At 44.5% G+C, this 24837-nt stretch overlaps 1 protein-coding gene across 1 annotated transcript; it reads right to left on the bottom strand.

Annotated features, from left to right (window-relative positions):
- Positions 1-1076: 1076 nt before the first annotated feature.
- On the bottom strand, positions 1077-24812 carry BARX2 (BARX homeobox 2). The gene is made up of 4 exons (XM_005510217.3): positions 23781-24812; positions 4811-5108; positions 3411-3495; positions 1077-2195 (listed from the first exon to the last, which is right to left on the bottom strand). The coding sequence occupies exons 1-4, from the start codon at positions 23956-23958 to the stop codon at positions 1944-1946; spliced, it is 813 nt and encodes a 270-aa protein (XP_005510274.2). The 5' UTR covers positions 23959-24812; the 3' UTR covers positions 1077-1943.
- Positions 24813-24837: the final 25 nt, after the last annotated feature.

The raw sequence follows: 24837 nt of genomic DNA, 5'->3' as shown, positions 1-24837 counted from the left end.
GAACAATAGCGGACTATTATAGATTTCATAGAGCATCTAATCTAATTCCTGTACAAACAGGCCATAGGGCTTTTTTAAAATGAAATGCCATTTCAAGTCCAATAGATACAGTTGAACTAAAGCACAGATCTGGTAAGAAAAGGGGGAAAAAAAAGACATCCAGAGACAAAGAATGTGCAAAAACAAACTGTATCAGCTCCAGACAAGCACCAAATCCCGTCCTGCCACCTGGGGCTCTTGCTGTGCCCATCGAGTGTGTCGGGGCTCTGCAGAAAGAACAACACTCCAAAACCAAATGTCGATGTATTTTAATGGCAGAGGAAGGATTTTGTAGCTAACAGCCTGTGTTTTCAACACAACAGGCAAGAGAGAAATCTTTAATCCTGTTTCCACCTCTCTGTGGCATAAAGAGCTAAACGGCACCAATCGCTTGGGATTGGCGACGTGTTTCGCAAGCAAGCGTTGCTCAATTTGGGTGAAATATTTTGGAGGTTTAGGTGCAAACCTGTAGTAGTTGGTTACTGTGTATTAAGCACTCGGCAACACACGGTGAGTGGAGCAACTTCACTGGAGTTTCACCGTATAAATCTTACCTGCTGCACGTGCCCCTGCGGAGCTGACGCAGAGGTGGAATTAAAGTCTTCCAAATGCCATTGAGCAAGAAACCAGGGAGAAAAGAAATCCTTTCTCCCCACTCGACACTCCCGGGATAAATCACTTCAGATCTGTGTGTGTATCATTACCACCACCCCAAAAAAAGGATATTAAATCATCTTCACAGGGTCTCAAAGGCCCATTTATTGGGTGTCTAGACTTAACTACAGGAGGGGAGGTGACAGAAGATATCTAGAACACCGGTGCTCTTATTGTGATGGGTTGATCTGCACCCAGTGATATGGTGGCATTAAGAACACCCCTCACCTACCTGCGCAAGGTGCTACAAGGAAGTTTGCACAGTGCTTGCTGTGTTACGGAAACTCGGATGATTCCCATTCTCTCCAGGATTTGTGAGAATAGAAAAACCTAGCCCAGAAAAGTCTCTGTCTAGTATTCTGGAAGAGAAACAACAACAACCGTTTCATTTATACATTTAATTTTTAATTAAAAAATAAAGGTTATCTTAATACATCTCTTGCAGCCTTTGGGCAAAATGCACCCTCGACAAGACTTTATGAAACGTGATGCACATCTGTTCTTGGCGCACATCTTAAACAAACGTGAACTTTCTGCAGCAACTTCTTAAATCCATCATCCTCCCAACCCCCTGAAAACACTTAAGTGTTCTTTAAAAAACAAACAAACAAACAAACTACAAAAATTAGAAGTGGGCCCAAAGCAAAATCTCCCAGATCCAAGCATCCCAAAGCTTTTGGAGCAGACTCAAACCCAAACCCTCATCTCGGGCAAAGTCTGACCCTGGATCACACTGCAAATTCACAGACACGGCACCCGAACAACCAAGAGAGATGAAATCCAAACGCTGACCCGGGCAGGAATCTCGCTTCGCAAGCTTTGCTCTTTCCACCGGGCCAAACCTATGGGTCTGCTGGGCCTGCTCCTAGCTGAACTAAGTGCTGGTTACAGGATGAAATGGTGCTGGCACAGCTCCCCATTTCTCAGCTGTCCCCGATCCAAGAGCCCAGAAGGTTTCTCGAGGTGGTTTTCTCCGGACAGACGGCTGACGCTCAGCGCCGGAGGGACGGGCGGCACCGCACACACGGGATGTCTTTGCTCCACCACGGCCCACGATGGCCGATTCCCAAAGGCACAAAGTGACCAATCTTTAGACTTATACACAAGGTCTACATATATATATATATATTTATATATATATGTACACACACACAATTACATACATATTTAAATATATATATATACATATATATATTTGGTTTTGGCTTTTCTCTTTCTTTTCTTTTCTTTTTCCCTCCTTTCTTTCCCTTTTAACTTAGCGGTGTAGTCTCCTCTGAGGAGGGCTCTGGTATATGTTCTGGAGACTTCTCTGTCTCTGAAGAGACTTCTGGCTTCTCCTGTGTCACTTTAGGCTCCTCGGGGGCTTGACATCTCTCCAGCTCCTGACTCTGCACCTGGCTGTTCATTTTTTCCTCTGCTTCGATCTCCTCCGAGGTGGGGATGGAGTTTTTCTTTGGACGGCCTTTGGGCTTCGTTGGAGCCTCCTGTCCACCCTTCAGAACCTGGAGCAAAGAGATGAACCGTCAGGGTCAACCTGAGCTCTGCTGCTGTGAGAAATCCTTTAGAGAAGGATGAAACTTGGCTTTGACCTCAAAGTTAATTCATGACTTGGTCGCCGTTTCAGCCTCACAGTGATGCCCAGGGTGCATGGATAAGCTCACGCATTATTTTGAATAATTAAAATGATATGCAAACATTAAAATAAGCAAGGACACACAGAAATCTAGAAGTCTCTATGTTCCTACACCAGCCTAGGCACACAGTCCTGGACACTAGAGATTTTCTGCAGAATTCAGTGCCGTTCCTGAGTGTTTGCTTGATGCAAAGCCCAAGTAAGAACAGTCATAACCCTTAGCCAGAATTTCCTCTGACTGCCTCTCCTTCAGCTTCTTTGGCTTGTGAAACAGCCTTTAGTATTATTATTATTGTAACACCTGCATTAAAATACATGAGACTCCTCTCATCTGTGTAAAAGCTGGGACCCAGCAAGATAAGTCTGTTCCTGTGTTTAATTCCCTCTCCCTTCGCAACATCACTGCAGCAACAAGACACGTCTGACCAAAGATCCGTGTCCAAGCTAATCCCAAAGCTGTTTTAAGTGGCAGTAACTTCTGCAGCTGTCGCATACGTTCAAAGATACAGTCTAGAACTGCATCTCCTCTCCCAGATCAGAATACATAAACATCTCCACTGGAGAATGTCACAGCATCATGGTTCCCACCCGGATTTATCGGACAGTTGTCCTTTCTAGAAGCATTTTAACTGGAAAAGGCCCATGAAGCTGAGAATAACTGAAAGAGGTGAAAGGAAGATTCGAAAAGCAAGAATTAACGATATCAGCTCTCACAAGTGAAGTTGTTTCCATGGAGCAATACAATCTTTTTTGGTCCATGCACAGAACCAATCCCACAAGCATTAAGATCGCAGAAATGCCAAAAATGCAGAGGGAGATATTTTGGTTCTTCCCTCTGTTCTATTCCTATTTTTTGCATCCCTTTGCTGCTTACTCTTCCTGCTGCCTCTGGTCCCTCTAGCCCACCACATATGTCGCAGTATAAACTCTTTTAAAAACAGCATGTTTCTAAGAAAAGTGATCAAGAATAAAAGAAAATTTGGTATAAGCAGACACAGATCACCGACACTGTGCTCAGCTTCCAAACCTGTTCTCTGGAAATCAGATTTTAAGGATCGTGATGAAGCAGCAACGAACCACGTACCATTTTCTTCCACTTCATCCTGCGGTTCTGGTACCACGTCTTCACCTGGAGCTGCGTCAGCCCCAGCGACTGGGCCAAGTCGAGCCTGGGAGACAAGGCAGACATGGCAATAAATCATGGAGAAGAGCAGTCCGAAGCAAACATGTTCAGAATCAAGACACCCAGCATCAGTCTGCCTTTCAAAGTGCTGCTCTTTGTATTGCATTTCTTCTTCACGACCTACATAATAGGGATAATAATACTTTCTCATTTCCCATGGAGTCGTAGTACATCTAAATCTATTCATTTCTTATGTATTCTGCTATTATAGGCAATTTAGGGTTATAAATGAATTTATTATTTGCGTGTGTAGCTTAAGGGTATATGTGGCAGACAGCCCATAATCCTGATTCATCCTCCACAAATCCCCAACGTGTGAAAGCTCCTCTGAAACCGCTCATTACTTTGATATTATAACCCAGGATATGAAGCAAATGCGGCTCAGAGGAACTCTTCATCCTTCCCCACAGACGACAGCGCCAGACAGCCGACAGTGTTGTAACGCAGTTGCACAAGGGACGGGGCTGGAAATCCTCAGGGACGCCGGGCAAGCGGCCCACGGAGCCACCGAGTCCTGCCGGTGGGACAGATCAAACTCCAAGTCACATCCCAAGCTCTCTGCTCAAACACACATTCATGCATTCATGATTTTCCCTCACTTTGGATTCACTTTAGACCTACATGTTGGGTTTGTCTGCAAGACATCCCATTGACTTGAAGACATTATCACTCACTGCTTCACCATCACGTTTCCAGCCGTGAGATGACAGGGAGACACGCTGCTTGACTAACTCTCACCTTAGTGCATGTGTCTTATTACACTTCGCTTACCTGCAACCAGTTACCATCTCTTGCCACACACATTAGCGTAACTGGTATTGCTTAGAAACCCAAGGAAACAAACAGAGGGGAAGTGGTACACGGGCAGGAATTGCTCATCATCAGCCTCAAACACGTACAAAGCCAAGGAACAGTCACACCATAATATTAATTAACAGCCTTGAGTGCTTCAGCAAGTGTCAACCACCTGGTTACACGAAGCTGTGAGGAGTCAGTATGGGAGCATTAAAACTCAGAAACCATGTGAAACAGTCTGGCCATGCCCATGAAATTCGGTGTAGCGGCGATCCTTGGTTTTGGTGATGGGCAGATCTCCAAAATCAATCTAAATACTGGGAGTTAACTTACTGTAGAGTTCAAGGTCTGATGCGCCTTTCAAATCCTCTCTAAGTTTACTGTCTTAATAGGAATTGCACAGGTCTTTTTAAATTTGCAGAGTAGGATTCAAAGCCTTTAAAAGAGAAAACCTTCCTTATTTTGATTTGTCCATTTGGGTACCAAGTAGTAAGAGACCGACCTACCTATCGGGGGTAGAGAGATACTTCTGCTTCTGGAACTTCTTCTCCAAGCCCATCAGCTGGAGCTCCGTGAAGATGGTCCGGCTCCGGCGGGGCTTCTTCAACCGTGGCGCGGGCTGCTCTGCCTCCGACTCGCTGCTGCCGTGGGTCTCGCTGGCGGGGGGCTCGGAGCTGGCGGCCCCCGGGGAGGGCTGCGCTGGCAGCACACGGGAGCTGGTGGCAGCGGGGACGAGCTGAGGGACCACGGAGGGCTGCCTGGTGATGACGGAGATGAGAGGATACGCCCTCAGAGAAGGGGACCCTGGCAGGGAAGGAAGCAGAGGTGGGTAAAGACCAGTCCAGAGGCAGCATGGTTAATTCATCTCACCCCACACAGTTTGAGGCAAGTCATTTTCTTGCTCCGTGCCTCAGTTTACCTCATTTGCAAAATGGCAACAATCCTTCTTACTTGCTTCACTGGTGGTAAAACACGGATTAAAGTTTAAAGTACATAAAGTGTTCCAAGATCTTGAGATAAACGGTCGTGTGGAAAGGAACGCGTTACACCAGCAGGCCTGATTGTGAAACTCGTAATGTGAGTCACCGCTAATGAAAATTATGATCTCTAGACCTCAATGAGTCTATTTGGGTGAGTAACTCATCATGGTGGAAGAAAGGAGCTGCCAGCCTGGCCTGCTGATGACCCATATTCCTTCCCCTCCTTCCACGTCTCTGCAACACTAAAAATCAAAGCATTTCTATTAAATTTAAATCATTCCACTTAAATCACCAAGTAAGTATTTGAAAGATGCGATAAGAATTGCCAAGCAAACCTTTAGCTTGTGTAAAGCATTATCTACCTCTTCTTTCTGTGGATCTTTTTCTGAGGTACAGCATCACCAAGTAACCTGTTTCAGCCAAATTTACCAGAAAGAATCAGCCCCAGATCAGTGGTTAATTGATACTTTTACCCTTGTACCCCTGTATATGTCCATAAACCACAAGATTACTAAGCAGCAATAAATCACCAGAGCTCCGAGACCCCTGCAAGGCTCCGAGTGACTGAAACCTCTGGACAAAAGCATTTTTACAAGGAAATCTCTTCAAGGGAGGTCAGCGAAAGGTATTTGATACCAGAGCAACCAGGGATATTTGCTTTCCCTTATGGCATGGTAGCAGCATGGTCCCAGAGCTTGATATGCCTCCATCAAACAGAGGAAAGAGGCTATTTTTCTAATAATCACCTAGGATCAGGAATACAAAACCTGCTTTTCTTCCTCCAGGATCAACAGCAAGAACTTGGCTGTTTTTGCAGGGTAAAACAGAGGTTGGTTGGTAGAGAAGCGGATGACATTGAAGTCGTTCAGGCCCACGTTTTCAAGCGCTGAGCACCTGAATGATGGGATATATTTTCCCAAACGTTCAGCAGCCAGCAGCTGTGACCTGACCAAATGCTCAAAAAAAGCTCGGCACACGCTTATTTTTGGTGCCCACGTCAGGACACTTATTTACTTACAGCGCTTCTGAAACGGCTGCTCGGCTTCTGTGCAAGTCGTGGTTTGCCACCGCTGAGTCGCTCGAAGCTCCAGGTGGTGAACAGATTTGTGAGGCTGTTGACATCAAGTGCCTTATATTTGTTTATCATTTGTGCTCATAAGAGGAGCCTTCACTTACGGTTTGACACCAAACAGTTGCGACAGTGCTTTTAGAAACCACCGTAAATAATGAAAGCATCTGCTGATGTTCAGCCCAGCCGCGTTAAAGACTTCTCAGCTTTCTGCCCTCCGCCCGATGAGGACACGGGATGGTTGGGGCATAGAGTAAGGATGGTATTTAGAGAAAGATGTGGGGTTCAAGGCTGCAGATATTTTCTGGGGTGATTTAGCTCTCCTTGTTGGTAAATGAGAAATTCTCTACATTGAGCTAGCCAGCTTCTAGATCACAAATAAAAACGTCTAAGCTCAGTGTCCTGTTTTACATCTAGTTATCCCAAAGTTCAAAGGCAGCTGAAGTCGAGCCAGTCCATTGTCTCTAGGTACATTATGAACATGATTCCCCTTAAATCATCTGTACGCTTCTTCCCCTGATAAAGCTTTGGCTTCCAAACACTATGAAATCTGAGGCTAGATCTAAATTTCACATCCCCCGGAGTTCAAAGGTATTTTCTAGACTGACACGGTATTGTAAGAATGGAATAATTTCTTAATCTTCAACAAATTAAACGCTGGCAAGCTGCTCTTGTCTGCTCAGCACTGTTGTGACATGCTCTGTCTCCCCAAATGGGAAGGAATGGAAATGAAATGATCTTCCTCTCCTTACTCGCCTTCCAGAACAGTTGCAGCTGAACTTTCCTGCATTGTTGTCTGAGCATCTTCTCCAATCCTGACCCACTGGTCTTTTGCACTTGGAAGACAAAAAGCAGCCCGCATCCGTCCAAAAATGAGGAATTAATTTGCTACCCCAGCAACACACCTCGAGTGTTTTATTGTCTCCACCTAAAACCATCAGGAGGTGGCACAGCCAAATAGTGAAGCCACCCACAGTTTAGGATGCAGGAGGTTCAATGATCTTCATAGGGACAGTGATTTTATACAAGAAAGTCACAGTTTTATCTATTAGAATAGTCTCAATCACCCCAAAGTCTATAGGGTAGTCTCAGGCTCACTTTGTTGCTGAATACTTCTCAAATACTTGGGAAATATCAGCATAATCCATATTTCACAGCATGCACAACAGTAATTAAGCAACACAAGTTTTCCTGTAGTTATTTTTTAAGCATTCAAATAGTCTTAATTTCAAGCAGCAACAAAGCTCTTACTCCTGTCCATCTCTATCAAGTGAACATCTGGCCGCTCAGTTGCTAAAAGTAACCAAGAGCTAAAAATAAAAAGGACATTGGATCTGCAGAGTGTTTTCTAAGGACCTGAAAACATTTTGCTTTGCTATTTAAATCAGGCCATGTTGGCAGGCGCTGTACGGTGAATAATAGACCTGTTCCTTGCACAACGCACTGACCACGCCACCTCGAAATTAATTGGATTACTCAAGCCAAGCAAGTCTAGAAGAACCCTGGACTCTTGTTCCCTAATTACATGTAGAATATTTGTCCTAGAAATGTATCATGATCTAACATACACAAGGATTAGTTTTTTTCTCACTTGGTTTGCTTTTCAGCAGCAACACCAAGAGGGAGGACAGAGAATTCATCCCATTTTCTCCAAAGGTTTCAACGAGGAATGTCCATTTTTTCCAGCCAAAACAAGCCGATATCTCAGGCGCAAACCTGCACCATGCTGGGTTTTTACTCCCTCGTAGCCTTCTTATGACGAGCAGACATGACACAGAAGGTACACCATCACTACACCAGGTCACCTTGCAACATTTTTAATTAACAATAAATACTTCAAACAATTTTTCCCCTTCTTTCCCCCCCTCCCCTCCTCCCTGGCTTACTTTCAACCCCAGTAGGCACAGACTAGAGGGAAGAGAAAAGGAAAGCACTAATTAATTGCACTGTTTGACTGTCGGCAATGGCAGAACAGTTTTCCTCCTGGGCAAATTCAGCTAATTCTGTTTTGGAAAGAAAGAAAAAGGAAGGAAAGATTTATGGATCAGCTCCTCTTGGCAGGTCAGCCCCGCTCGGAGGCAGAACGAAATCGCACTCCGAATGGGCTGCAGTGAAAGGTAAATAATAGGAGAAAATGAACTTACGACTCAGGAAGGTCTATAAATCTGCTGTCTCCTGAGTGTCAAAACAAAAGGGAACCAAGGAATTGAGTTCATTTAGGAAAGAGCTTCGTTTTGCCGAAGGAGCAGGCAGCCTACTGAAGGGAAGCAGCAAGCCCCAGTGAAGCAAAGGCAAAAGCAGCGAGAAAACATTGACAATAAGTTGAACCATACCAGTTTGGGAGGGCGTTATGTTGACTTTTCCCACCACAGATCCCCAAAAGCTGAGATTTTCCAGCTGGGCCATTCCCACAATTGCATTATATTATCCGATAACACACAGAAAACTTTAACCACTGTGTAAGTAAAATACTGTGCTCATCTACTCTTCATGTTTTCCTTAAGCTCCACTTTATTATTATTAACTATAAGGCAGCTTGCATCAGGTTTTTCCCAAGATCAGTGCTGTGCTCCAATCGATAAGGATAAGGATAAGGATATAAAGGAAAAATAAAGAGAACAGCAACAGGCTGTGGATATACCAGAAAAATTCATGTGCTTAGGAGAGGGTTGAAGGGAAATAACCAGATCCCTGCTAAAAAATGAGCCGGCTGATGTTTACACCGTGCAGCACGGTGCTGCACACAGATCCCTCCGCTATCTCCAGAATGGGAAGGAGCGCAGCCACGCCAGGGTATGATTGCACCTGAGCTAATTATGGCCTGATGAGAGGTGGGCTAATGAGGTTGTGAACGTTGTGTTGACAGCTCGACAGCTTCCAAGGCACGAGTCGGCGTGTTTGCGTGGCACGGCCCTTGCAACGTGTTGATTCAGATGGTCTTTCAGAGTTACCTACCCCTCTTGTGTCCTCTCCTAAGGGGCTGCAAGTCCAGGCACAGCCACAAAATCTTCCTGAAGCCATCCCCTGCACAAGGCAACCGAGCCTCAAGCCCTGAGGTGGGACCTACGTATGGACTTAAACGTTTTTGAGCATCCCTGTCAATGCAAAGTTTGGTCAGAGAGGCGGTGACGGGTAATTTGTCAGGAATCCTTTGCATCAACCTGTTCAGACATTGATTCTCTTCTCATTCTTTCCAGTCCTACTGTAAGACAACCTTACAGAGCTCACCCCTTATTCCTTGAGTATTGAAATAGCTGGAAAACCTGCACGTGACCCTCAGACCCTTTAAAAGTGCCGTATCTCAACTTTATAATGAGACTTACTTGTGGCTATTACATATTAAATAGAAATTCTGGAAGTGGGAATGCCTGAGAATGCTCTTCATTGCTATTCCTCTTTTCCAGCATCTCAGCACCTAAGAGCTGGCTCACTTAACGGACAGCACTGTTTCGGGAGGGGAGATTTGCCTTTGTTTTTGTTGCTTATTTTTTCTACTAGCTCTCTTTTTGTTTGGTTACATATGGAAACCATTTGTACCTAAGCAAGAGCCAAGGCCTCTGCACACAAGCAGAGGTGAAGGGCACTTGAGGGACACTTCGAAAACTTCCAAAAATAGCCCCAGGACTCAGCCCAAATGCACGGAGCCAAAATTTCCATGGGAATCTTGAGTATCGCAGAGGTTACAGGAAAGCAGAGCAGTCAACCCTGAAATCTAACTGCAGCATTAAGAGACACTGGTGGTACTCCAAAATAACATTCAACAAGGTTCCTTGGACTAAAGTCTCCTCAATCAAATGTTCAAGATACGGTTCACACCATGTTCCATTTCCACTTCAATTCAATGAGGTTTGACAAGGACCATGAGGCTTGCAAAAACATAAATGCAACTCAGCTACACAGCAAAAAGTCCGCTTGGTAGTAAATGGTTTCTTTTCCCTGTGGAAGAATCCAGACCCAACTGATGCCCGTGGCAAAATGCCCATCAGCTCCAGCAGAGCCAGGATTTCACCTGCATGTATCCACAGGAGGAAAACAGAAAAGAAACGAAAATTAGTGCAACTAATTTTAGTGCAGCTAAAATGATCCTTTTTAGGGCATTCTGACTGGAGGCCAATTCGTCTCTACCTTCTGTGATGAGCCAAGCGTAAGCGGGGGAAAAAGTGGCACCGTATCGAATGGTAATTTTTCACAATAGCTTCTTAGGTGGGGGAAAATAAGGGCTCAACCAGGAGTCCTGTTTTACCTTCCCTAGGCACATCAGAGAACAGCCTCTGCTATGTTCAATCACATTTTTGAGGGGGTAGGTTTTCAGCTAAGCCAGTTGCAAACAAAACCCCTGATGTCTGTAAATGATAACTTTTATATTATAATAATATAGAATATTATAATGTATCGCAGCTAAAAAGCATCTCTCATCATGCAACTACACAAGCTTCAGCTGCTGGTCCCCAAGCTGTGGGGCACTTAGATTAAATTTAGCCCAGTTTCAAAGCCACAAGTGAAATTTCCGCAGTGCTTGGAGCTGTGAGATCCAGATTTTTCATTTCAAGCCTGTCCCCGTTAGCAATTTATCAACATAATGCTTCAGTATAACTTCTACATAATAACAGTAATTAATAAGTTTGAATGCATCTGAGGCATGCATGCTGGAGGCCTTCACAAAAAACTAAGCAGAAAGATAATTAATCCTTACTTAATAATGACATTTGATATTTATATTGTGCTTTTTTTATGTGTTTAAGGCACTGTACACACAGTAAGTAATTGGTCTTGAACAAATGATGAGCCTGAGAGCCTCCCTGAATGAGAATGTGTCTAAGCCCCTGCTGCTATGGGCAGATGTAGAATATCCTGCCTTAGACAGCACGGGATGCCACAAACACACCCCAAAAATTCACCTAGAGCATCCATGTCTTCTCCAGCGATGCCAGCCCCCTGAAGGATGGCACCAGGGTTCTTCTGGCAGGGTTGGTGGTATCCATGATAACAAGCTGGCTCTGTTCATAATCCCTTTAAATCCTACTCAGCGGAAGAGGGGTGCTCTGAACCCAAGTCCTAATATATCTCCTGCTAGGATACATGGGCTCAAGCCACCATGACTGGAAACTGCTCCAAATGGAGACCCTTACTGTTTGGACTCCAAGGGAGATTTAAGACCAGGGCACATCAGTTCCAGAGAAATAAACACAAGCACATCTCCACCAATAACCGTGCTTGTTTACTGTATCTGTATTGAGGGCCACTTTGGCTCTGTTAAGCCAACTTCAATTTGAAGCTCTTTCTTTTGAACCAAGTCATGTTAGATACTTCAGCCAAGTGTTTCCTCCGTTACCAAGGGCAAGACTCAACTCTAGAGCTCATTACCCACTGCGCGCAGATTTAGCAGGCAAAGTAGCCAAAAGATTACAGAATCAAATAGCTAGAAATAACAGATTTACAGGCAACCTCTGGTCTTGTCTATTGAGGGGGGAGGAGAAAGGCTGCACCAAGAAGACAGAGCTCTCAGAGTGTCTGAGCTTACGTTGCAACCAGTTTCTGTCAGATAACTGGACGTCTTGGGAGAAATGTAGGAGGCCAAATCCAGTTCCCTGGCCAGATGGTGTCACCGGTCAAGGAGCAAGATTTGGACTTAGATCGAGAAACAGCTCATCAGAGCTGAGAGGATGCAGCTTCATGGAAGGATAAGTCATGTTCTGTTCTTTATACTGCTCCCAAAGTATCTCCTTCTGGCCACCACCCAAGATACAAGTCTATACGGACTTTGGACTGACATATTATGACCATTCTTACATCCTTACACACTTGAGAAATAAATCTGCCTGCTCTCAGGACTTCACGGTTTCTGCCCAAGTTCAAACACATAATGCCATGCATAAATCCATCAGCCCTTTAGTTCCTGCTCTGTTAATTATTATCACGACAACCATAAGCAAACACTGGCATGGGACAGCTGAGGAGCTGTGCACACAAAAGCACTCTTCAGGTTTCTCAAGCCCACCCTTGTGAGCTCCAGCAAAAAAAACTTGCCATAAATATCAAAACCTCTTCCTGCTTCGAGCCTCTAAAACACTCTGGTGAGTGACACGTGGGAAGAAAGAGAGGTCAACTGTTTCTCAACACCAGACTGTGTAAATTTTGCCTGATGGATCTTTTGGAAAAAGCTTTTTTCTTCTTGGAAGAAGAGTAGATCAGTGTTTAAAATACACAGACACCCCTCTCTCCCTCCACGCTGAAATGAAAGCAGACTTCAGCACTAACCTGAAAGGATCTGTCACATCTTGGCAAAGACTTTGCTCCCTAAAATTGTGGCTTATCATCTCAAGCGATGCTTTATTAATAATCTTGCCTCCATCAGGACGTGTTTAGCAGAGAGTTTGGTCTCTCTGAGCTGCATGTATGATTCTTTGATCTTGCATCTGCCCTAACAGAGAGAAAACTCACGTCTGTTTCCTCTATTGACAAAAATAAACTCTGTGGACAATTTGGCCGAACAGCTGCACAAACAATGCAATTTAGAAGGATGCAAATGATACACGACCAGGTTTTGTTCACAGCCTGCCTGTCCTTTGTGTTTGCCAATTAGATCAGCAATCTTAACCCAGCTCTTGTGGCTGGGGAAGGAAGAGAGACATAGACAGGGAATAAAGCTAAAGGTAATGCACATCACCTATTCCAGGAGGTTGAAACCTTATTATCACAATCTAGAGCACCTCAGAAGACAGATTTCTTCCAAACCTGTTTGGGTTTTTTTGTTGAATAAGCTGATGAAGACCATGTCGTAGCTTCTATTCATTTCATTGAGAATGGTGGTGTTGTTTTGTTGTTTTGTTTTTGTTTTCCAGCTGAAGCATTAAACACATTTCACTCCTACTGAAATTCATCTCATGTCAAAAATCAAGCTGAAAAATGTCTCGAGGCCAGGCAATCTCACAGAATCCCAGAATGTCAGGGGCTGGAAGGGACCTGGAAAGCTGATCCAGTGCAATCCCCCCATGGAGCAGGAACACCCAGATGAGGTTACACAGGAAGGTGTCCAGGCGGGTTGGAATGTCTGCACAGAAGGAGACTCCACAACCTCCCTGGGCAGCCTGGGCCAGGCTCTGCCACCCTCACTGGGAACAAGTTTCTTCTCAAATTTAAGTGGAACCTCTTGTGTTCCAGTTTGCACCCATTGCCCCTTGTCCTGTCACTGGTTGTCACCCACAAGAGCCTGGCTCCATCCTCCTGACACTCACCCTTTAGATATCTGTAAACATTAATGAGTCCCCCCTCAGTCTCCTCTTGTCCAGCTCCAGAGCCCCAGCTCCCTCAGCCTTTCCTCACACGGGAGATGCTCCACTCCCTTCAGCATCTTGGTGGCTGCGCTGGACTCTCTCCAGCAGTTCCCTGTCCTGCTGGAACTGAGGGGCCACAACTGGACACAAGATTCCAGGTGTGGTCTCCCCAGGGCAGAGCAGAGGGGCAGGAGAACCTCTCTGACCTACTGACCACCCCCTTCTAACCCACCCCAGGTACCATTGGCTTCCTGGCCACAAGGGCCCAGTGCTGGCTCATGGTCACCCTGCTGTCCCCAGGACCCCCAGGTCCCTTTCCCCTACGCTGCTCTCTAATAGGTCATTCCCCAACTTAGACTGGAACCTATCTCAAAACGGATACACCCAGAATAAGTAGTTCCATGAGAAAAATGTCACCCTTAGGGTTGCAAAGCACTTCGGAGGATAATCCAGAAATTCCAGTTAGTGAGCTCTGGCTGTCCCCAAGTCCAAAGAATGAGCCCTCAATCACACCAGACATCAGTGTGCAGGGCTTTTTTCTGTTCTGATAGGAAGTCAGCCAAGGAGACGCCATTTTCACATCTCCCAACAAATACAGATTAGACTTAGGGTGGAGACGGGACCTAATTAAACATAAGGGATTGAATTTGGTTTCTACAGTGCTCAAATCCTGCTAACTTTAGTTGTGAATTAGTATTATGGACAGAAATGTTAAAGGACACCCGTTTCCCACAGCTCCAATCTAGAACTAGAAACGTGTCCCTAGAAACGCTCTGATGTTGGGATCCAGATGGGAGACCCCTCTGCACCTTGAGGTTTGGAGGGCTCAGTCAGAGCTTTGGTTATCGCCCATCTCTGGCTCTTATCAGCACATCTATTTACCTCCGAATCTCCTACGACACCTGTCACTGCGGAATGCAGCATCGCCGTGTTCCGCAGGTACGTCTGCGGCTCCATAATCTCATTTAAATACCAATCAGAAAAGTCAATATGCAAAAAAACAATGCAGCCCTTTCTTCTCCCCACGTGCGTGGGTGTGCGATTCCCACTAGCAGCAGAAACAGCTCCACGCTGACGGGAATATTGTCTCATTCCCACCAAATTCATTTACTCTCACCTGCCCGATAGAGGCTCAAAAGAACAAAGTTCTGTTCACTTCGATGTAGATTTTGGGGAAAGCCATTTTGCTGAAGACATTTCCTATTAATAAACTGCATGAGCACCGCATTGAGAACTCTCCTTTGTGTCACATGATTACGAAATTCCTTAATGTGCCACTAATATATATGTTAATATTGAAGCAATGCATGCATCCTGTTATTGTGCAACCAGCAATGTTTCCACGGGAACTCCTCCAATAAGAGGCACATACGCAGCGCGTGGTTTTTCAAATTAAAATAACTTTTTTCAGCTGTTTTCTTAAAGTCTAAACCAAGGAAGATATTCTGCCAAGGATCAGCTATGGCTGCCAGTTTTTACGTGATGCTGATCTAAATAAGTCTGCAGGGAATATTTTTCTTCTATTTCCCAAATACCGCCATGGTCGGACTCTTTTCTGTTCTCTGCTGGGGTGAAACTCATCCGAGATTTGGCATTTCCACCCTCTCCCCGCAGACCGCATGACACACTCTCTACATTGCCAGTGTTTGCATTAAGCTTTGAAATAGAGGCCGTACCCCACCTGGGATGTTATTAGATAATCTGTCCAGAGAATTTAGGCAATTATTGGCATTTACTGCTATATGATGAAAAGCAAACAACAGCACCAATCCATCAAGCTGAATTGGTTTGCTTTGCTCAGCAATGGTGTAATAGTTATGAGGGATGGTTGAAATTCTGAGAGCTAAACGAGCCTTTAATTTATGTTTGGTGAACCACATAAGAAAAAGCACTTTAATTCTAACATTTAAAAAAAAAACCCTATTCATCTGTTTCTCTCTCTTGAAGGATCAACGCAATGCTACAACTGCCTCTGTTTCCATCCTGGAGGATCTGCTGGGAAGCCAGATCCAAGGTCTTCCAGTTTATGTAGAGCTTTGGAAAGATTTGCTTGGATACAGTCTAGAAATAAACTGAGTTTAAGGCATTTGAATAGCTCGCTCCTTACAAACTTACTAAGTTTCAGACCGCCGACACATCCTTAGTCCTTTCCAACCTGGAGGGAACAAAATAAGAATCTCCAAAGAAAAATATGAAATTCTGTATTGAAACAAAAAATCCATGAGAGTTGTCTTTGCACATATTACAAAGAGGCACAGAAAAGCACATCATTTTAATTGTCTTCTCCTCTTTAGGGGTCACCTTTCATTAAACCATTGAGGAGAAAACCTACTCCCACCAAGACATTAATATCTCATTTTCAGTGCTGCTTGGGTGAGGAGACCAAATAAAAATAAATGGCTTCTCCAACAAGACACATCATCCATCGTCAGCATGTAAAACGCAGTCATTAATCACAGGAGCAACCTACTTATTACGGTATTCAAGCACTGGCAGTACAAATGCTTATAAAACAGGGGCTCCTTTCATAATTCCCTGCCCTTGTCTCTCAATAGTTTAGAGGATTAACCCTTTTACAATGAGGGATGGGCAAACTGGTTTTGCCTAATTCCAAACCAGCCTGACGTCATGGGTTCGAAAGTTCGACTTGAACTTGAATACGATCAGATGTGGTTTGTGCCGAGGGGAACCAGTAACAGGAGCTCAAGGAGAGGAAAAGGAAGGCGGGCAGTGAACGAGCAAATCGGAAAACCCAGCAGAACATGGGCAGAACGAGAAAAAGTCCAGCGAATGGTTAATGGATGGATAAAAAATTGGTAATGAATGAGTTGAAACCACTACAAAGTAATAAACACAGCCTTGTCTTAACATCTATCTTAATGTGACTCGTGGTGAAGCCTCCCGTGTTCTACAGACTGGTCTCTGGCGGGGAAAAATTACAGGCTTTTTTGGTATGTAATTAATCCTCATGAAGAGCACAGTTAAACATACGCGGTCCCCACTGACCACATTATTTTGGGCTGCTCTTGCATTTCCCAGCTATTCCGCCGGCTCTGCAAAATGACAAACTGCACTGAGTTATCCAGCCGCAGTGTGTCCCGAGCTGCACCTGAATGAACGCCCAGCAGAAAACACCAGATATTTGCAGTCTGATGTGATTTCTTGTCTTTTTCTACACAACCAAAACTTGTGTTGGCTTTGAGGAGTAAATGAGAAGCGGGGAAGGGGGGAAATCAAGAGGTACTGAGAAAAGCACTAATTGGATTTTCTCTGCAGCGTGCAAAGGGTTAAACTGGAGTTTAAAATACATAAGCCTCACTATTTACTGGTTGTTGTAAAAAGCGAGACATCTGAACGAAGAAAATTCTTGCGGAGAGAAACTAGATGAGATATGTATTTGAATTATCTCACAGTGTGCGAACGGGCCCCAGTTCAACCAGAAGCAACAGGTTTTCAAACACTTTGTCATCAACTGGACAAACATTTTCAATGTTGTTATCAATTACTGGAGGTCATTTGCTTTGGGGAAAACAAACATTTTGAGAAGACAAATTACAAGAGTTCACCACATCTTAAGCCACACTAAAGTGATGTGCCAGGCACTGGAAACGGACACTTAAGTTTCTTCTGGGTGGATTTTTCTGTTAATTAACAAAGCAGCAATAAGTGGCAGCTATTCCATTACGACTTTCTTCGTATGTAAGGAATACTCAGTGAACACCTTGTAGATGTGACTGGTTTTGGGGTAAAGTGGGCTACGTCCTGGTAAATTGTCAGCAAGAAGTTAAAATCATTACAGAGGTCTTCAGAAATTCAGCACCAGCTCCGCTTCCTAAGAAATATTGGGAGTATTCCCAAGATATTCCCTCTAAAGGAAATGCTTTTCTTCAACCAACGTTGCCTTCAAGGCAGCGTGATGAATGAAAGCGTTTCCAGTATCCTTCACTGTCCAAAAGGGTTTTCTATCCCATAATTTACTACGGGAAAGTATCTTTTATTTTTTTTTTAAATTTTATTTTATACTCAGAGATAGAGAAATATCAAAGTTAAGACCACTGGTGAGTTAATACGAGTCAAACAAATCACGCCCAGGCTGTACCAAGCAGTCAATATAACAGCGATGCTCCGTTTTTAAATAGCGTCAATTGATTTTAGTGCATTTTTACAAGTTGTGGTATGACTAATCGTGACAATACTAAGAAGGGAGAAATAGGGCATTGATCCCAGAAATCAGTTTTTTCAAACTATTGTTATATTAAAGCCGCAGGTAATCAACTAGAGCCATGAAGTGTCTGCACTGCGTTCATTTGCTCACCGAGGAGGAAGAAAACAGGCGGCATTTTTTCCTAAGCTGAGTCTGTGCCATGGAAGTTTGATATCAATGACTATCATGGCTTTATCCCTTTTTATTCTGATTAACACAGCTGGGTAGGTATCGCTTGTACACTTTCTGAAGGACAGAGATTTCTATTTGATAGTCACGAGCTCTTTAGAAAGTGTCAGTGGAAGCTATTAATTGATCCTGCTATTAATAGAAACGCATGGAAAGCAGAAAAAGATATTAAAAAGGTGAAACAACCATGAAAACTGACAGCACAAAAGAAAATAATTTGCCAAACTGAGTTTGCCAGACTAAAAACTGAGTCCGTTTAGCCAGCTAAAGAGCTCGGAAGACACCCCAGCATAGTGCATGTATTCCATTTCCACCCGTCCCATTTCTGTCCTTTCATTGCTCTGCAAACCTCCAGCTCCTCCATCCACCACCAAGACCTTTCCAGAGCAAAGCGATGTCGTGTCCTTCCTTAAAACAAGGATCAGGCCTATCTTTCATTTGAAACGCAGCTGCTTAAGCAAGCCAGCAAACGAACCAGAGCAACCCTGAGCCCTGCAGAAGCCGTTTCAGTGCTTGGCATCCACGGGGAGATCGTCTGTCTGTCCGTGGGGACAAATTTAGTTCGCTCTGGGGACAGGAATGACCCCTGTTGTACATGAGCTCCTGACGGATCTTTAGGGATAGCACATCGGATGCGGCGCTAAAAGCGCTCGGGACAGCCTATCCCCACAAATGCAAGTCGGGAAACCCTATACCTGCCACATTTGAGCTGCTCCCGACAGCAGGAGATGCCTTTGCCTTGCTGGAAAGGGGACGGCGAGGAGAAATGCTGGGGACAGAGTGAAAATGATCAACCTGGATTCATTAAAAGATACAGAAATTGTCTTAAAGCAGGCTTGTGAATCACAATTTAAAAGATCCTCTCCCCCACCTCCTGAAAACACCACCATACGTTGTTAAACTTGAATCTATCTATAAATCCGTCTTTTTATCACATCGGCTATTGCTTTTTAAATAATATTTCGGATGCTGTGCTTTGTTCCGCTGAGACCAAGATGAATGTCCATACCCACTGCAGGTTTGAAATCAGCTCACGCAAAGGTTTCGGCAGTTTATGAGCTGATACTTACACAAGTAAACCCTCTAAATCCTCACGATTAGATGAAACACCACCAGGATTTCTACAATATATTTTTGGTGGTCTTTGCTGCCTCTTCTCATGTGATCGCCTGTCTCTGACGGACAGAAATACATCTGCAGTGGCACTTGCTGTGACATCTCTTCACAACAGACAGGTGCTCTAGGGCTCTCTGTCCCTCGGCCCCAAGAAAAAGCTGTCCAAATAACATACTATCAGCCTGGGATTTCAGAAATGCTTTGTTTTAATGTAATTTAAGTGCTAAACTACCTTATAATAATGTGCTTTTAAATGTTTACAGTTAAGGCATAATTGAATTTGACTCACTTTGGCCTAAATCCAGCTACGATTTAATTGACTTCAGTGGGAGTTGGATTGGGCTTTAAGTAATTTTAACTAAAATAATCCATCAATTATTCCTCACCCACTTCACCAAACTCCTTCCCATTATTTATGATTGCTCTGTAATTTATTACAGCAAGGTGAAACCAACCCTTCTAAGTTCTGGCGTGGCTCCCTGTCCCTCGGCAGAGAACTTCAGGATATCCAACAACCTAAACCAAACCTGCTTAAAGGAAAGAGCAGAGATCCAGACTCCTAGTACTGTCCTCTGCTATCACAGACAACTCCAAATATCAGCTCCTCCATGGCTTAGTCACCGCAGGAACAAAATGAACTGTTAGCAAAGCTGTCAAGAGGAGGTTCTGAACAAAACAAACAGAAGGGTGAAGCAAAATGTGTTCGCAAACTCACGCAAACGTTTGGTAGGAAAAAATAACTCCCCGTTTGCTTCAGACTTTTCATCATGGTATTGGATCAATTATTACATTCCTCACTTTCTATTTCAGGGGGATTTTTTTGCCTATTTTTCCTGTTTGAGCTGTGTGAATGAACACAAGCCGGAGCAACAGGCTCTCCTAAAGATGTATAATGTTATGCAATTATACATACGCGATACGTGCCGCACGCAAGGAGATACTTTCCATAAGAAAGTTCCACCACTGCTAATTTTGCTTCGAAGATGACAGGATAATTTGTCATAGAATACTCTATTTAAGTAACCACAAACCTATCACACACGTTTCTCTGTCTTGTAAAAGAAGAGGAGATGGTTTTATTAAGGCTTCAACCCTTCTGTGCTTACACAACAGTGTTTTGGTGTTCAATGTACTAAATAGATGTGGCAATAGGTACCTGCACACTGGGAGCTACAGGGACCTGTTCTTGCTTCAACATTCATTCTGAAGATGGCTATTAAATTTAATTCAGATGAAATCCAACCTCTGCAAGGTGAAAGGAAAACTAGCCATTAACTATCCTGTAGCTTGCAAGATAAATTGTTTAAATGTATTTTTCAATCATAATGGCGCTGAACCCGAGCTAGCGTTTTGTCACCGATTCAGTACGAGTACAGCCTTGTTTATTTGGCTCAATAAACGCCACAATACACATTCCCACAGCACATTTGAAGCTAACGATGGGTCGTTTTCACAGGGAATTGCAGTTTTCTTTCCAAAGAAGTGTTGGTTGGGGCTCATCCCAAGGGATGAGCTTTGCCTCAGACCCCAATGCTCCTCACAAGCCAAACGTCGGTCTGCGGCTTCACCATGTACAGGAAAAGTCCTCAACGCTCCTTCCACCCCCATCTCCCTCTACTTAACACTCACCTTTTTGTCCCAATTCAGCTGCACATGCTTAAATATTTAGCGTTTGTTCATAGCCAAGAGAAAAAATACTTTCCACTTGGTTCCCAATGTTTTTTTCTCTTCACTTAAGGATGGATGTTGCTAAATACACATGTGCTCAAGCACGACATCTTCGATCCTGCAGCTCCAAATAAATGATGAAGGCACGGCAGACTTCTCTATGCAAACACCTACAAAACTGGACTCCTGACCCCAGAAACAGCCGTGCTGCTGAACAGAAGTTCAGCTGAAGTAGCTCATTACTCATTACTGCCTCAAACACTCCCCGGTCCCAGCTATGACTGTACTGGCAACATTCATTTCTGGGATTTTAATTAAGATGCATTTTTTCTAGACCGCAAAGAGACTAAGTGCTCACTCCCTGATTAACTCAAGAAACAAAGGAAACGCAAGATAAATAGCATAGTGCTGTATTTCTGCGCTATTTAGTCACTGTTTCTTTTTGTGTTATTTATTTTTTTGAATTATTTTTTTTAAACAGATTTGTGTTGGGTATTTTTCAAATTCTTTCATATTTAGTTGCTTTTTTTTTTGTGGGATTGTCCGTTTCTTTGACAATGATTGAATTCCCTCCCTCTTATAATAATAATAATAATAATAATAAAATCCTATTACCTAATACAAATAGGACCTCAATTGTACCTATAAAACTCAGAATGCTGACAATTCCCAAGTGTGGACTTTCGTAGTGGTTTCTTTGATGGTTTTAATCCTGCAAATGTCTCTCCGTACTGCAGTTCTCAAGCACTGCACCTCCGCAAAGCTTATTGCACTAGACCCAGATATTCACAATCCACCCCGACACAGGGACAGGCCGGAGCTTGGGCTGGAAACACAATCTGCAGGGCAAATGCATTAAAGATCCCAGGCACAAAGAGAAAAAAGGCTTTAATTGAACAGTAAGCACGAGAGTCATGCTAGCGCCACTCAGAATGCACTGCTGAATCACGGGAGGATTATTAATGATTATTTAATGAATATATATTAGTGTTGCAATGACAACATTTGCTATACTTGACTCAGAACCACATATTAAATAAAGATTTCTCTCCTTGTTTCCCATGGGGTTCTGAGAGTCGAGACAGTGCTGGGGAGCACCCCTCCCACCGAAAACGCTAAGGATCCCTTAGCCTAAAGCTGATCTCCAAACCATGGGTTTTGATGCCGGGTTAGTCATACGCGCCTCTGGACGTTGGTAAATATTCAGGTTAATATTCCTTTTGGTTGCATTTTCTAATGGATGGGAGGCAGAAATCTCTTCCCTCTTCCTGGCAGGAGTCACACCATCGGCTCCAATGTGAACATGCTGAAAACATTTGGGACTTTCATGCCTATTTTGGCCAAACACATAATTCCACTGTCTACACAGTAGGGAGGGATCAGCTCTGAAAAATTCCCTTTGCCAGCAATATCTTGATTAACAATCAGATGTTGTATAAAAACACGTTAGCAACTAAAGAAGGCAATGAACACCACGCACAAATCGATCAGAAGCAATAAATGCTGAATGAGGATCACGCTAGTCCTGTAACCTCTTTCAAAAAGTTGGTCATCGTGATCTGGCCTCCTAATCGCTCCTGGATCCTTAATTATTAGTATTGACAAGATAAATATTCAGGTTGGACGAAGACTTATGCTTGGGCCAAGGGTTTACTTGCCAAACTCTCAGGATACCCCAACAGCAAGTTTTATATTAGCACAGCTCCGCTAAGACCGGAAAGTTCCTTTGTATTTATATCCAGCTAAGCATGAAACCAAACCACCAAACCTAAGTCAAAGTGCAGGTCTTGAATTTTTAAACACAACAGAAACGCAAAATGAACACTCGCAGGAAAGGAAAAATAGAATTTGGAGTTTATATTCTTTATATTATTTTACTGGGATTTAGTCCTTTCTGAATATTTTGTAATAGCTAGAAATTTTTGGACAACATATTGTTAAGTTTCAGTTTCACCATCTGATTGTCTCAAGACACCAGGTGTCCCACTGAAGCGCAGCCTTGTGGGCAGAACATACATCAGGAAAAGTGCCTATTTCACCAGAAAAAAGAAGCATTTTTTTCTCTTTTGTTAAAAAAATCTGGAAAGCATTATAAGAATGCTATTTTTGCTTTTAACACGGCTTTTTAAAAGCTCGCATTACACCAGTCTGTGAAATTTAGTAACGCCCATGGTCAAAACCCAATTGCTCGTTTTGTTGCATTTAAATCAGTGTTATCTAGAGGACACAGATCCATTTATATGTATTTATTTGTGGTGTCTATGCCTGCAAAATCATTCTGAGTATTTTCACATCTCTGTTAGAAATAGACTAACTCCTTTCTAAGGAAGAAAGGATTTCGGGTAGAAAATACTGTGTCTCAGTAGCAGTTTCTCTCCTTTTTCTAATTTTCTGGCAATTCTTTGAACTCCCACAGATGGCAATGAAAAAACCACCAGTAGTTTCAACAAGCAGAAGATCAAGGCTGTTTTCTAAAGGACCTGTGCTCCTGTTAGCACATTATCCTTCGCATCGCTTATTTATTTGCGAACACCCCGAGGAACATCGAGCCTGAATCCTACCACTGCACGCCGAGACTGGCACAGCGCGAAGATTTAATAAGTAACATTTTCCATGGGAAACGTGGGGAGCAAATGAAAACGCTTCTGTTGAGGATGGGGTGGGAAAACTCCAGTCCGTGGCAGGGGCTGGGTTTGGGGGAGTCTCCTCTGCAGAGGTGCAGGGCGTAGAATCATAGAACCCCCCGAGTTTAAAGGGCTGAGGTCCCCAGCGCCTGTCCCTGCAGAAGGACAGGCATGATTTTGCTCGCCCCAGCAAGGCATGAGAGGTTTGGCTTAAAATGCTGCCTGTGCACGCCGACTCCCCACCCCGGAGCATCCACCGAGCATCCCCAGAGCATCCCCCGAGCATCCCCTGAGCATCCCTGAGCATCCCCTGAGCATCCCCGAGCATCCCCCGGGCGGGATGCGCGCTTACCGGCGCAGGAGTGCAGGGGCTTCGGGCGGACCAGGAGGGCCGGACAGACGGAATACAGCGAAAGTTTCTGGAAGTAATCGCAGGTCTCCTTGGAGAGGATCTCATCGATCATGAAGGTCTTGTAGCGCCTCCTGCCTGTGTCGCCACGGCCGAGCCGCGCCGGGGGCTGCCCGTGCATGGCGGGGGGGGGGCGGCCGCCGGCCCCGGGGCTGCGGGGGTTTGCCAGGGCGGCCGAGCATGGGCCCCCCGCCGGCTGCGAGCGCTGCCCCGGCCGCTGCTGCCGGCTCGTTGGTCGCTGCTCCGCCGCCGCTCCGCTCCCCGCTATATAAACCCGCCGATAAGCATCTCGCCGCGGCCTTTTTTAGGAGGCTCGGGCTGTCAATCAGGGCGCCCGCTGCTCCCCGAGCACCATTGTTACCCCGCGCCGGGCGGGGAGGATCCCGCCGAGCTCTCCCCTCCCTGATCGCTATTTTAGGAGACTGGGGTGTGTGTCTTTCTCTCTCTCTTTTTTTTTTTTTAAATGCAAAAACTGGAAATCTTCCAAATTTTTTTCTTTCCCCTCCTTTCTTCTCTCTCCCCCCTCTAGACTAGTAATTACTTTTAAAAATTAAAAGCGCACATCACGCAAATGCAGGTTCCCGAGAGGATAGTGCTGCTCCCCAAGCCCCAACGGCTTTTCTCCGATCGGCGTCAAACCTATTCCCCAGTTGTGAAGCGCTAGAGGGGAAAAGAAATATATCCTATTTATAGGTGAAGCAAACGCTGCCTTCTCCGGAGCAGTTCGGAGATGATTTACTGGCAGATCACTGCTTATCTCAGCTGGATTTTTGCAAAGCTGAGCTTTGGGCCCCTTCTGCTGCGCCCAAGGGGTGCTGAGGTTTCCCCGCTTTGCCCAAGCTGGTTTTTTCTCGCAGGCTGAGCCCCAAGTGTTATTTCTCCGCTCCACGGCCTCTCGGCTGCAGTTCCTCTGGTTCGCAGGCAGGACAGCTCCAAAACTGGGATTTTTATCAGCTGAGAATTCGCACCGTACCCCGTTTGGAGTCCATGTGGTTTAGCA

Source organism: Columba livia, chromosome 24, assembly GCF_036013475.1.
Source record: "Columba livia isolate bColLiv1 breed racing homer chromosome 24, bColLiv1.pat.W.v2, whole genome shotgun sequence".
NCBI classification, from domain to species: domain Eukaryota; kingdom Metazoa; phylum Chordata; class Aves; order Columbiformes; family Columbidae; genus Columba; species Columba livia.
The sequence above is the reverse complement of the archived record's forward strand: the minus strand, read 5'-3'. Positions and strand labels throughout refer to the sequence as shown.

What these genes read in the sequence shown, in the direction of transcription:
- BARX2 (XM_005510217.3), bottom strand. Translation starts at nt 23,958, where the DNA reads ATGCACGGGCAGCCCCCGGCGCGGCTCGGCCGTGGCGACACAGGCAGG. An exon ending in GCCCCTGCACTCCTGCGCCG is followed by an intron (nt 5,109 to 23,780) that starts GTAAGCGCGCAT and finishes CTTCCCTGCCAG; the next exon opens with GGTCCCCTTCTCTGAGGGCG. An exon ending in GGATGAAGTGGAAGAAAATG is followed by an intron (nt 2,196 to 3,410) that starts GTACGTGGTTCG and finishes TCTTTGCTCCAG; the next exon opens with GTTCTGAAGGGTGGACAGGA.